The sequence below is a fragment of the Neofelis nebulosa genome, chromosome 3, assembly GCF_028018385.1.
Source record: "Neofelis nebulosa isolate mNeoNeb1 chromosome 3, mNeoNeb1.pri, whole genome shotgun sequence".
Taxonomy (NCBI): domain Eukaryota; kingdom Metazoa; phylum Chordata; class Mammalia; order Carnivora; family Felidae; genus Neofelis; species Neofelis nebulosa.
Window position 1 is genome coordinate 174,366,169 of NC_080784.1, and position 13,969 is coordinate 174,380,137.

General features: G+C 38.5%; 1 protein-coding gene across 2 annotated transcripts in view; it reads left to right on the forward strand.

Moving 5' to 3' along the window:
• The window catches only part of RFC1 (replication factor C subunit 1), an 84,507-nt gene that overhangs the window by 63,968 nt on the left and 6,570 nt on the right, over nt 1–13,969 (forward strand). For both annotated transcript variants that reach the window (XM_058722819.1, XM_058722820.1), the window contains exons 14-23: nt 1,167–1,276; nt 3,113–3,227; nt 4,760–4,851; nt 5,061–5,198; nt 5,339–5,434; nt 5,559–5,657; nt 6,999–7,153; nt 7,263–7,380; nt 9,239–9,384; nt 13,041–13,254. In XM_058722819.1, coding sequence (XP_058578802.1) covers nt 1,167–1,276; nt 3,113–3,227; nt 4,760–4,851; nt 5,061–5,198; nt 5,339–5,434; nt 5,559–5,657; nt 6,999–7,153; nt 7,263–7,380; nt 9,239–9,384; nt 13,041–13,254 — 1,283 coding nt within the window. The remainder of the gene's footprint in view (nt 1–1,166; nt 1,277–3,112; nt 3,228–4,759; nt 4,852–5,060; nt 5,199–5,338; nt 5,435–5,558; nt 5,658–6,998; nt 7,154–7,262; nt 7,381–9,238; nt 9,385–13,040; nt 13,255–13,969) is intronic.

Genomic DNA, 13,969 nt, shown 5'->3' on the forward strand with positions numbered 1-13,969 from the left:
GGAGAGAACACAGGGACCAATTCTGAAGACACGTGAGAGTGAGGCCATGGAAAGTGCTAAGGAGAGTTGGGGGAGAAAGGTGCAAATAAACAGCTGAGGCACACTGATGGAGTCAGCAGCCTAAAAATCCCAGCAGCACATTTGCTTTTAGTAGGCCTGAGCTCTGGTTTCTGTACTTGTTCACCATGTCTTTGTCATGGAAAATGAACAGTCACGGTCTGTATTTAATGTCTAGGGTATTCTTGAAACTGAGATTTGAGATCACAAATGTTAGTAGTGTTTTTCTGAGCGTCACGCGCAGCCCTGGAGGATACTGTGTGAGAAATAAGAAGGCAAAATTTAGTGAGCAGTACGGTGAATTCCCAGGGTGGTGACTGGCTTATCAGTGTGCAGGTGGTCACTAGACATTGGCTGTTGTTGTCAGCTTATTTATGACGGTTGGATGATGTAATTGTAAGGATACATGGTTATATTTGACTCTTTTTCCCTTTCTGAAACCACATAAAATCTACCTTAAAAGGGGATATAGTGCTTTGTGTGCCTGGAAAAGACTTAATAAGGCTTCAGGTGAACTATAGTCTCTTTTCCCATGCCTGTAACCATCTCTCTCTCAGTCATTGTGTGGGTACTGAGCGCTCTTGATGAGTCAGGCACCTGTGCGATAAGGGGAGAAGAATGCTCAAGAGTCAAACTGTGCAGGATAGTTGCAGACACACCATCTTCAGTTCATTCTTTTTGTGATCAAAAAGAATGTTACCCTCATTTTACAAAGGAGGGAATAGGCCCAGAGGGATTAAATCACTTTTCTCAGTTGGTAAGCAGTGGAGTTAGGATAGCTAGAGTTTGGATTGGGACCCAGGTACTCTGCTCCTTGACCTGTGCTTTTTGTAGGAAAGGAAACTCATAAAATTATGGTTTCAAATCAGAATTTCAGAGTTCATTAGTTTTAGTGTTTTATTTTGGGTGTAAGTGAGGTAGGGAGTAGAGCTTCACTAAATGCCTGGAAACGTTTATCGTTTGTAGAAAGTATTTTGTAAATTTAGAGGTAAACTGGAGGACTGCTCTTGATGCTAAGTTTATACACAAGGAATGATTCCTGCCATTCCTGAATTTCTCCTGGGTAATTAATAGAAGTTAACTCTCTGGAACTTCTTTTTTCCTGGCAGCAAAGTTTGGTAAGTTTGCTGGCAAAGATGATGGCTCTAGTTTCAAAGCAGCACTGCTCTCTGGCCCTCCAGGTGTGGGCAAGACAACCACAGCGTCTCTGGTTTGTCAGGTGAGTGTCCTGTCCTGGAGTGCAGTTGGAAAGCTAACCCAGAAATGAGCATGTGTAGGAGATACATACACATGGGTGTTAGCATGTCCGTGGTATATGTATTTTAACCTGTATATATTTTATTTTATTTTTTTTATTTTTATTTTTTTTTATTTTTGGGACAGAGAGAGACAGAGCATGAACGGGGGAGGGGCAGAGAGAGAGGGAGACACAGAATCGGAAGCAGGCTCCAGGCTCCGAGCCATCAGCCCAGAGCCTGACGCGGGGCTCGAACTCACGGAACGTGAGATCGTGTCCTGGCTGAAGTCGGACACTTAACCGACTGCGCCACCCAGGCGCCCCAACCTGTATATATTTAACCTATGTATATATTTTGCCAAAATTAAACCTTTAGAATTTACTTTGGGGAGGCACCTAGGTGGCTCAGTCGGTTAAGTGTCCGACTTCGGCTCAGGTCATTATCTCACAGTTTGTGAGTTCGAGCCCTGTGTCGGGTTCTGTGCTGACAGCTCAGAACCTGTAGCCTGCTTCGGATTCTGTGTTTCCCTCTTTCTCTGCCTCTCCCCGTCTTGTGCTCTTTCTTTCTCTCTCAAAAATAAATGTTAACAATTAAAAAAAAAAAAAAGAATTTATTTTGATTCTGGGGATATTTTTCATTTTCATCCTTTTTCTTAATATTGGTAATTATAATAATAGGAATATTTACCTGTGTGCCAGGCAATGTGCTAAGCCCTTAGGTACATTATCTTTTGGGTAATATAAATAGGTCTTATAGACTCTGATGGATAAAGATATTTTACTTACTCTTGTAAGAATTCTCTGTATGAATATGTGTTTTCTTACCATGCTCATGTGACAAATGAAATGGGCTTACAGTGGAGGCTGGTGCCACAGTACAGCTAGTCTGATCCTTCACTGCCGTGGGAGCCTGCCTTAGCTCCTCCCTGTATGGCTGCCAGATCTAGACAGTGAGATGAGGAGACACTAGAGCAAACCAGAGTTCCTGTATCAGAATGGTGTGAGGTCATACGTGAAGTGGTATCAGAATGATAAAATGAGGGATAGTAAACTTGTTTTAAATTTATTACTGCATTTCCCAACCCTTATCCTATAAGCTGGTGGTTTTGTTGTGTCTTTGTTTTATGGACCAGATCATAAATATTTAGCTGGTATAACAAGTACATATTTTCTATTCTATTATAAACATTAAAAAAAACCAAAAATTTTTTTCCTAGTCTTACAATTGTGAGCATGACTCTTTTCTCCCTTATTATTATATTATTTTGGAGGGGAATTGAATTAAAGCATATCGTAATGCTTATCAGTAGAATCAGTTTTGGGAAATGAGTCAGAATAACTTGATTTTTCACAGCTTGGAAAGATTTTATATTGGAATGGTTTGATAATGAATGCTTTAACTTTATCTTGAAGAGTCAAGAATGATTTTTGGTTTCTTTGATTCTGTATCTGATACTATAAAATCTTGGGATGGGTATATTTAATTCTTTATAGGATTTGAAGAAGCAAACCTAGTAATATTGCTTGTTCAAGTATATGCTTCTAGATTAGTGATTTATCAGCTGAAGTTTTAAGACCAAACTTGTGTTTTGTGTATGTGTGATGCGTATGTGTATGTATGTGTGTGTATATGTGTATATATGTATTATATATATAATCTCAGTATTGTGAGGCATGCTATAATCTCATTGTCTTCATCTTTTTTAGCCATGGTTCCTTATGTCATTTTTCTATCCTCTTCATTCATTGCCTTGTTTTTTGGGGGGGAAGGGTTAATAATTTGCATTGTGATAGTAACAGTTTCCATATTTTGATTAGGAATTAGGATATAGCTACGTGGAACTGAATGCAAGTGACACTCGGAGTAAGAACAGTTTGAAGGAGATTATTGCTGAATCACTGAATAATACCAGCATCACGGGCTTTTATTCAAGTATGTGGGTATTTGAACTGTTTTCTTTGGTTATGTAAGGAAAACAAGTTCATTTCAATGTTTAGTAACCAGTATTGAACATAACTGTGTGCCAGGCACCGTGCTTAACTCCTGGGGCTAATGGTGGAACTTCTATAGGACAACAGTTTCTCTTATATTCCCCCAGGTTTTAGCGGTTTCTGAGAATGTATTAAAATACATATATGGACTTGCTTGCGCATTTTGCACATAATTTTTAGAGGATTCACAGGTGAATCTTGTGAAGAAAGAGTAAATAAATAACTGTAATACAGTGTGACGAGTGAGGTAATAGATAGAGTCCTGTAGATGCAGAAGTGATTCTGTTTGGGGCATTGAGGAGAGCTACCAGGATAAGGGTGACACTTGTTTGACAGGCCTTGAAGGATGAGAGAGGATCCTTTGTGGTGGAAGAGGTCATATAGGCAAAGATAATAGCAGAGGAGAAGAAACTGTGAAGGTGCCACTGTGTTTCAGGCTGTAGTTGGTGGTCTGGTATGGCCAGAGTTATGAGAAAAATAAGATGCTCAAATTACAGTCTAAATAGTGCATATTTAGAACCAGTGGTGGATATTGCATGGTCACCTGAATTCTTGGTACTTTCATTGGTAGAAAATCATTATTAAAAAGGATTTGCTCAGGAAACATCACTCTTCTACATGGCTGGTGGGAGTGTTAATATGTACTACTCTGGAGAGTAGTCTGGCAGTATTTCTCAAAGTTGTATTACACAGACCCTTTAGCCTAGAATTTCTAATTCTTGGAATTTAGCAGTTGTGTTATATATACATACATACATATACACATATATATGTATGTATATATATGTATATGTATATGCAAAATGATATGTGAGAATATTCATTTAGTATGATTTATAATAGCAAAAGGTTGGCAGCATCTTCATATTTTATCAATAGATAGCAATTAATTATGATACGTGTGTAAAGTAGGATATTATTAAACAGCCTTAAAAAATAAGGTGTTCTAGGGGCCCCTGGGTCGCTCAGTCAGTTGAGCATCTGACGTGATATTTTCTCAGTTTGTGATCTCGCAGTCTTGAGATCGAGCCCCCTTCAGGCTTTGCGCTAAGCGTGGAGTCTGCTAGGGATTCTCTCTTTCTCCTCTCTCTCTCTCTCTCTCTGTCTCTGTCTCTCTCTGCCCCTTCCCTGCTGGTACGTGCACATGCTTTCTCTCTTGAAATAAGTAAACTTAAAAAAAAAAAAGAGGTGTTCTGTATCTACAGATAAGAAACAGATCACTAAAACATATTGAATGATAAAACCAAGATGTATATTTTTATGCACACATGTTTTTAATATATATAGGGACACCCTAGCGGGCAAAGGTAGAGGGAGAATTTCTTTTCATTTGCATATGCTTGTGCCTCTTGCATTTTGTACCATGGACCTATATTACCAGTTTGAAATGTTTTACATGGTTTTTATAAAGCAGCAGCATTTGAACAATTGCTATTTTTTTGTCCCATTTCATTGCTTCTCAACATGGGTCAGGTGGAGGTGCCCATTCAGTAAGCATGAAACATGCTGTCATCATGGATGAAGTAGATGGCATGGCAGGCAATGAGGACAGGGGAGGAATTCAGGTAATGAAAATCATGTATTTTTGCAGTTTGATTTTACTGTTGATTTTTAGTTGTTTTTTTTTTTTTTTTTTTTAATATTTAAAGAACTAATTATGCTGTGATAATTAAAGGGTGGTGCCAAGGAGGTTTTCAAAACCTAAAATATATACATTGTGTATAGTATTTTGTTTTTTTAAATAATTATTTTATGTTGTAAATTTGCCTTTCAGGAATTAATTGGTTTGATAAAACATACAAAAATTCCCATTATTTGTATGTGCAATGATAGAAATCATCCCAAGATTCGTTCTTTGGTTCATTATTGTTTTGATCTTCGTTTTCAAAGACCTCGAGTTGAACAGATTAAGGTACGATGATGGGAATTTTTTCCCCCATCACACTATCCTTCTTATTTTTTGGTCAGTTTTTAAAAATACCTGATAAATATTTAAAAAATGTTTGATTATATGAGTTAAAATCATTTAAGATTCCCCTTTGTAAATTTCAGGGTGCTATGATGTCTATTGCATTTAAAGAGGGTTTAAAGATCCCCCCTCCAGCTATGAATGAAATAATTTTGGGAGCCAATCAAGATATCAGACAGGTAAATTAAATATATATTATGTAACAGTTGCTGATTCTTTTGAATTAATGCCTTCAACTTTTCAGGGAGGAGGAGTAGCATTATTTTCTCACTTTGACCGTGTCTTATTTCTGATTTCTTTTAGGTTTTACACAATCTGAGTATGTGGTGTGCACGAAGTAAGGCACTAACCTATGACCAGGCCAAGGCTGATTCTCATAGAGCGAAAAAGGATATCAAACTGGTAAGATAAGTTTCCATTTCTTAAGTACTTTTCTCATGCTAAAGCATTTCTTCTGCTGCTTACATTAACTTAATAGTTATTATAGTTCCTTGACACACCTATAGAATCTATTGATATTTACAATAAGAAAGACAGCTAAAATGTTTCCAATTCAGATGAATTTTTCCTCAAGGGCTGCTAGTATATATTGTAAATTATGAGAAATGGAAGTTTTAAATTATACTCATGCTTCAGTAGTTATAAGATGGCCTTTTCAGGGTCCCTTATGTATAGATTTCATGTTTTGAAGTTTTGGAACTGTTCAGAATAATCTGTTTCAAATGGTTTCTAATTTAATACCCTCTCTGAAACTAGAAGTCTGTATCAAGTATTCTATTTCATGTAGTCAGTAGTCAGAATTTATTATTACAGCTAGAGCAATGATTAAGCAGTGTTTTTAACCCCCTCTCTCCCTCTTTTTTTTCATCAATAAACTTTTTTAGGAGCAGTTTTAAACGGTTCATAGCAAAATTTAGCGCACGGTACAGAGACTTCCCTTATATTCCCTGCCCTCAGGCTCATACCACCTCTCCCACTGGCAATATGCCCCACCAGAGTGGTACCTTTGTTATAGCTGAACATGTACTGGTACATCGTTAATTGCCCAAAGTCCATAGTTTACATTACGGTTCTTTCACTTTTGATGTATATTCCATGGCTTTTGACAAATGTATCATACTTGTATCCACCATTGTAGTATCACACAGAATACTGTCACTGTCGTAAAAATACTCTATACTCTGCCTGTTCATCCATCCCTTCCCTGAACCCCTGACAGCCACTAATCTTGTTATTGTCTCTGTAGTTTCATCATTTTCAGAATGTCATATAGTTGGAATCATACAGTATATAATCTTATCAGATTGGCTTCTTTGAATTAGTAACATGCATTTAAGGTTTCTCCATATCTTTTCATGGCCTTATTTTTGTGCTGAATAATATTCCAGTATTCCAGTGTCTGTATGTGTCATAGTTTATTCACTTACTGAAAGACATCTGGATTGCCTCCAAATTTTTAGTTATGAATAAAGCTGATGTAAAGATCCATGCAGGTTTTTTTGTGTAGTATGTTTTTAATTCATTTGGGTGAATACCAAGGAGCACAAGTGCTGGATGGTATACTAAGAGTATATTCACTGTTGCAGAAAGATTGACAGTCTGTCTTACACATGACTGCACCATTTTGCACCCCTACCAGCAGTAAATGAGAGTTCCTGTTGCTCCACATCTTTGCCAGCATTTAATGTTGTCAGTATTTTAGACATTGGCCATTTTGCTAGGTGTGTCCCTCCCTTTTTTTAGGGCCCATTTGATGTTGCCCGGAAAGTGTTTGCAGCTGGAGAGGAGACTGCTCATATGTCGCTTATGGACAAGTCAGATCTCTTTTTTCATGATTATTCAATAGCACCCCTCTTTGTCCAGGAGAACTACGTACATGTGAAGCCTGTAGCTGCAGGGTGAGTGTTCAGAGCTAGTGAGGGGTAGAATTTGTATCCTCCAGATACCTGGGAGAGAGGGGTCTGAGGTATGGACAGTGCTGTAATCCAGACTGGTTTATTTCTGCAGGGGTGACATGAAAAAGCACTTGATGCTTTTAAGCAGAGCAGCAGATAGCATATGTGATGGTGACCTAGTGGACCGTCAGATCCGGAGTAAGCAAAACTGGAGTCTTCTGCCCACGCAGGTAAGCATAGGGCTGTCCTTAAAATGCAGACTCTGCTTTACTTAAAGAGAACAAAATAGCTTTTAGCTCTTGTAGCTACTTGAAATACCAGATAAACATTATGGCTCTTATGGCAAAAATACAGTCTGTTAGAGATTAAAACACTCTGTGGTCACTATTGTCTATTTCTTAAAAATTGCCCTATTTTTCAGTGTTTCAAAATGTTTTTATGTAAATGGACCTGTAGAAATAGGAACATTAGATTCTGGTCATAAATAAGATGTTAGTCAAAAGTGTTACTTGCTCTGTTTTACCCTAAGAATCCCATTTCTTTTTTGTCATTCTTGGCTCTCCCAGATGGTTGCTAAGTAGCTCCTACTTAAAGTAGGATAGCCAGAGCAGGTCAGCAGCCACTTTTCTGATATGTGAATTCTTTTTTTTTTTTTAACGTTTATTTTTGAGAGGGTGCAGGTGGGGGAGGGGCAGAGACAGATGGGGACAGAGAAGCTGAAGTGGGCTCTGCACTGACAGCAGTGAGCCAGATGCGGGGCTCAAACTCATGAACCATGAGATCATGACCTGAGCTGAAGTTGGACGCTCAACTGACTGAGCCACCCAGGGGCCTCTGATATGTGAATTCTGATTTTCTTCATCATTGCTCAAGAGGCAGTTTTATATTCAGTACGTTATCTGGGTTGGTAGCTTCTACTCAAAACAGAATTTTGCAGACTGTCATAATTAAGAGTGTTATTTGTTCTTGAGCTTTGCATATTTGTACTGTATTATTGGCCTGAGTGATAAGGGACTTCCGGAAGGCTTACTCTTGTCTTAATTCAACCTACACATTATCTGAAAACAATAATAAAACAATATTCATTCTGGATATAAAGAATCCCTTCTCTTATGTTTTAAAAGTGTTCATTTTTTTTAAAAGTTCATTTATTTTGAGAGAGCATGAGCAGAGGGAGGAGTAGAAAGAGAGGTGGGGCGGGGCAGAGGGAGGGAAAATCCACCCTAATAGTGTGAAGCCTGACTCCAGACTCCATTTCATGAACTGTGAGTTCATGACGTGAGCCAAAATCAAGAGTCAGACACTTAACTGACTGAGCCACCCGGGTGCCCCAAAGTGTTCATTTTTTAAACTAATAATTGTACCTTCAAGATTTTATCCTAAAGAAATAATTTGAAACACAGGAAAAGCTTAATGTTCAAAAATATTACATTAGTTTTGATAGCGTAAGAAATTGGAGAAAATCTCCATGTCTGGCAATAGGAGAATGATTAATTATGGTAAATACTCTTGATGGAACATTAAATGTAGTCCTTAAAATTATTTATAAAGATTGTTTAATATGAAAAAATGCTTATGAGAGTCTATTACTAGAATAAAGCAGGATACAAAATTTATGTATAATTCCAACTTTAAAAAGTATGAGTCCTGGATCTAGAAGATATTCAAGGATACCGTTTTAAAAATCTTTTCTCAATTTACTTGATACTCTATTCAGTTTTCCATGTCTTGATTCACCTGTGCTATCAGTAGTTTATGTTAAAGGTAATCCTATTCCTCTTAAAAGTCTTTCCTGTGACATTGACACAATGAAGTAACTGGTATGTTGGGATCAGTGGTTGAGAAGCCTGAATGAACTGGCAAGATGGTCTCTCTGAGGACCATAACGGGTTTTGGACCGATCTGTTGTTTTCTCTGGGAGAAGTTTGCCATACCAACAGATGAGAGGCAGAGGGGAAGGGTGTGATGCCCTGGAATTAGGTACCTGGGACAGCGTTGCTTCATTTGCCAGAGACTCCTTGGAAGCTGGCAGCTGTGTAGGAAGCTCTGTACTGAATCAGATTTTGGACTGTACTTTTTTTTTTTCAGGCCATTTATGCCAGTGTTCTTCCTGGAGAGTTAATGAGGGGGTACATGACCCAGTTTCCTACCTTCCCAAGCTGGTTGGGGAAGCACTCATCTGCCGGCAAACACGATCGTATTGTACAGGACCTAGCACAGCACATGGGTCTCAGGTAAGTGCTGTTACTCCATGTCTCCATGATTATGCCATGTGTTATCAGTGTGCACATTTAGGACAACATAAGCACAAGATTTGTGCTCAATTTACTTGATTTAGTTTATTTAGTTTATTTTGCTGCAACTAGATAAATGATCCTGGATAAGTTCCTTACAGTTTGTGGACCTGAGTTTTATTATCTATAATCAGTATAACAATTGTTTTATCACTTAAAAGGATACTTTGGAATTTAAACCCAGATGGTAAATGTGCCATAACTTTAAGATAAATTTTAAAGCTCTGTAAATCTGAGGTAGTGCTACTATTTATTACTGACTATGCCTATTACTAGTAGGCATACGTAATGTCTCAGCTCCCAAATAACTTCATAGGAAAAAGGGGACTATTTAAATAAATGAACTAGTTTTTACCTCCCTAGTAGGAAACTGACCTGGTCATTTAGGAGAGGGGACACAGTTTAGCATATAACAACAGGAGGCAGACATGCAGATGACTGAAAACAAATGTGTTTGGAGAAGTTTAATGAAGTTCAAAAATTCTTGTTATTTGTTTTGTTAAAGTTTAGAAACTTGGAAAATGTGCAGGTGCACAAATATTAAGTGAACCTTAGGAATTCATTTGTAACCATGAAGAACCACTTGAGCAATCTTATTTCTCTCTCTGATCTCTGGAGGGAATATTAACATGGGTCCACTTTTTTTTGTAAGTTTATTTATTTTGAGAGAGAGAGAGAGAGAGAACAGGAGCAGGGGAGGGGCGGAGAGAGAGAATCCCAAGCAGTCTGCACTGTCAGCACAGAGCCCCATATGGAGCTTGAACTCAGGAATTGTAAGATCAGGACCCGAGCTGAAATCAAGATTGGAACGCCCAATTGACTAAGCACCCAGGTGCCCCAATATTGGTCCACTCTTAACTTTTGTTTGAAGTTGAGCTGAAATAGTTCCTTTCTTCTGGTTTTGTAAAATTCTGTGTTCCCTCTTCATAGCCTTGGCATGGGTCTTTTATTTGCCACTCTTGTATTAGTTTCTATTTCTGCTATAACAGATTACCAAAACTTAATGCTTTAGAATAATATAAATTTATTCTTCCCTTAAGATGGGAAATTTGTCAGGGCACCTGGGTGGCTCAGTAGGTTGAGCATCCAACTCTTGATTTTGGCTCAGGTCAGAGCATTGGGCTCTGCACTGGCAATGCGGGGCCTGCTTGGGATTCCCCCTCCCATCCCTCCCTTGCTCACTCTTTCTCTCAAAAATAAATAAACAAAAAAAAAGGTGGGAAGTTTGTCCTCAATTATCTGGGCAGGTCCAATGTAATTACAAAGGTCTTTACAAAAGAAAAAAGAAATGGAGCAGTGTCAAGTCAGAGAGAAAAGACATTTTTAAGATGATACATTGCTGGCTTTGAAGATGGGAAGAGGGACTGGACCATGAGCCAAGGGATGTCAGCGGCCTCTAGAAACTGGAGAGTCCTGTTTTCCCTACTGCTCTTCTCATTGATCAAGTGAGGGGCCCAGCTGTCAGCTCTTTTCCTACTCCCTGCACTCTGCTTTTTAAAGGTGATGCATCCCTGTACCCTGGGGGTGTCCGTCTTTGATGCCCTCACCATATTCATGTAGATGGTGAGCACTGGACTTCCATTTTGTTTTATGGCTGTGTTTTTTGTCCCCTTCTCCCATTAGACCAAATATTTCTGGTGGTAGGAACTGAGGCCTACCCATCCAGCAGATAAAATTGCTCAATAAATGTTTCTTCATGAATCATATACAGGACATTGTTATCATCAAAGGACATCTACAGTGCATTTTTAAAGTAAATTAGGACCTTTCTATTTACCTTGGTTAAGTCATTGAACTTTTATAGATCTCAGTTTCTCTTTAAAAATGGAAGTGCAATTTTATTATTAGTTCTTATTGGGGTTATACATGCCTTTGAGAATCTGAAAGCTCTTTGGTCTTTCTTACCCCCAAACTGCACTAACGTACAAATAATGTTAGGGGAATTACAGACTTCTGAGTTTATGAACCCTTGATTTAGGAACATTAAATGATACCTTTAGACTTTTCTAGAGTTATTTCTGTGATTTCTAGTAGAAGGTAACAGTACTGTAACAAATATAAGAAAATACTTTTGGAAAAGGTTTCATGATTTTCTTAGGCACTGGAGCTTATGGGCTCATACTTGTCTTCAGCTAACTAGTGTGCCTGGTTATGGAAGACTGAATCTAGAGGAAATGGGTGAATTTAAAATAAGAGTTTTTGGGGGCGCCTGGATGGCTCCGTTGGTTGAGTGTCCAACTCTTGATTTCGGCTCAGGTCATGATTTCACGGTTCGTGAGACTGAGCCCCACATCAGGCTCCATTCTGACAGCACAGAGCCAGGTTGGGATTCCCTTTCTCTGCCCCCTCCCTTTCTCTCAAAATAAATAAATAAACTTAAAAAAAAAATAGGAATTTTTGGGATTCTTTGCCTAGGTAGTAAAGCTCTCGTGGGACAGGGTTCTAGATTTCTGATCAAGAAAACTGTGGATTCTTGTGATTCAGACCCAGTTTACCTGAAAGCAAGAGCAGGACCCATTAGTAATTTTAAAATTTTTATGGGTTCTGAAGCCCAGCAGCTTTTGAGGTTTGTTGTTTGAAGTATGCATACGTATAATTGTCTGGTTTGATGATGGTGGTAGCTGGCTTGGAAAGATTTAGATTTAGATTTTGTTTTGTTGAGCTATTTTCTGTCTTTGAGTGACAGTATTTGAGTGAGTGACAGTATTTGAGAGAGAGAAACTGTCATTTCATGATAACATTGTAGTTCTCAGCAAATCAGAGACTTTCTCCCAAAGCCTTCCCCTCACCAGTGTGGACCACCTTGTGATTCTATAGGGATGTTTTCTGCAGTTTTCTTAGCCTGGGGAAAACCCTGCTCTAGAACTAAGGATTTCAGAGTAATAGTACAGTACAAGGAAATATGAGAGAAACATTCATATGTAATTTTGCATGTTATAATCAGAGATCAAAAGGTGCTACAGACCCTCATATAGGAAGTAACAGTGGCACTTGAGGTAGGAAATCTCACTGCCTTTTACTGATGCATTTAAGATTTGGAACTGGGAATGAGTAATCTTTGGCTATAAGGAGTACATAGAAATGTTTTTGTTGCCTAGGCCTTAAGAGTAGATTGGAAGTCGGGGCGCCTGGGTGGCGCAGTCGGTTAAGCGTCCGACTTCAGCCAGGTCACGATCTCGCGGTCCGTGAGTTCGAGCCCCGCGTCAGGCTCTGGGCTGATGGCTCGGAGCCTGGAGCCTGTTTCCGATTCTGTGTCTCCCTCTCTCTCTGCCCCTCCCCCGTTCATGCTCTGTCTCTCTCTGTCCCAAAAATAAATAAAAAAACAAAAAAAAAAAAAAAAAGAGTAGATTGGAAGTAGAACCTATGTTTGTTTTTCATTCACTGATTCGAGATAAGTAGTAAATTCCCTTTGAGCACACTGGTGTGTATCCATTACCCTGATGGTGTAGTGCTAGGCTTTCCCTATACCGGCTGGTAAATAGTAGACATTACATTGGGCATTTTTAAAAGTGGATTAAACTCTATCCAGCACATTATGACTTGAGTTGGTGGTGGTTTGCCATTGACTATAGGTATCTCTTTTGTTTTGGTTTAAGAACTTATTCCAGCAAAAGGACTGTAAACATGGATTATCTGTCACATATAAGGGATGCACTTGTACAGCCCTTGATCTCCCAAGGGGTAGAAGGAGTACAGGATGTTATTGCTCTTATGGACACATACTACTTGATGAAAGAAGACTTTGAGAATATTATGGAAATTAGCAGCTGGGGAGGCAAACCTAGTCTCTTCTCCAAGTTGGATCCCAAGGTAAATTGTGTAACCCACTCGTTTTCCATCACTTTGTGATTACCAGGCTTGTACTAGGACTATTTCAGAGATGTTGTAGGTACTTTAAAAAGGTTTAATTTTTTTTCTTCTTAAATGTCTTTTGCTTCTTATGGCCTATGCTTTCCAAAGATACTGTTTGCGTGCACTATTAAGAATGGACTTCTGGATTTGACCTTGTAGTTTGTAGTTTTGTCATTGCTTTATGCTGAGTGGAAAAGTAAAACATGAAATCTCAGAGGCAAATCTAAATATATTCCTTATGGGGGGGGGTGTAGATAAGCCTGGGAAAGTAAATAAGATGGTGGTAATACATTATGAAAAGAAGCAAGTGTTTATGGACTGAGGATTTTTATACTTTTTCTCAGTCTGCCTAATGTATGAATTTAGTATTTATCATAGTTGGACAATCTGTTATGTAATAATGTATCCCCTATTTTTTTTTTTTTTTTGTATAATGAGCATGAAAAAACCAAAGTGACATAACATGAATTTGTAATATCCAGTACCTTACACACTTGTGTCAGTTTCTTGGTGCCGTTGTAAAAGACCTATTTATTCCGTGTGGCTTGCCTTCTCCAGAATTTTGATCTGACTTTATGGTTATGAGTTAATTCTCACAAGAGATCTCCATTGTTTGAATTCAAGGAGTAATTCTACAGTCATGTTTAGAAGCTTCAAGTTAAGACTTCAAGTT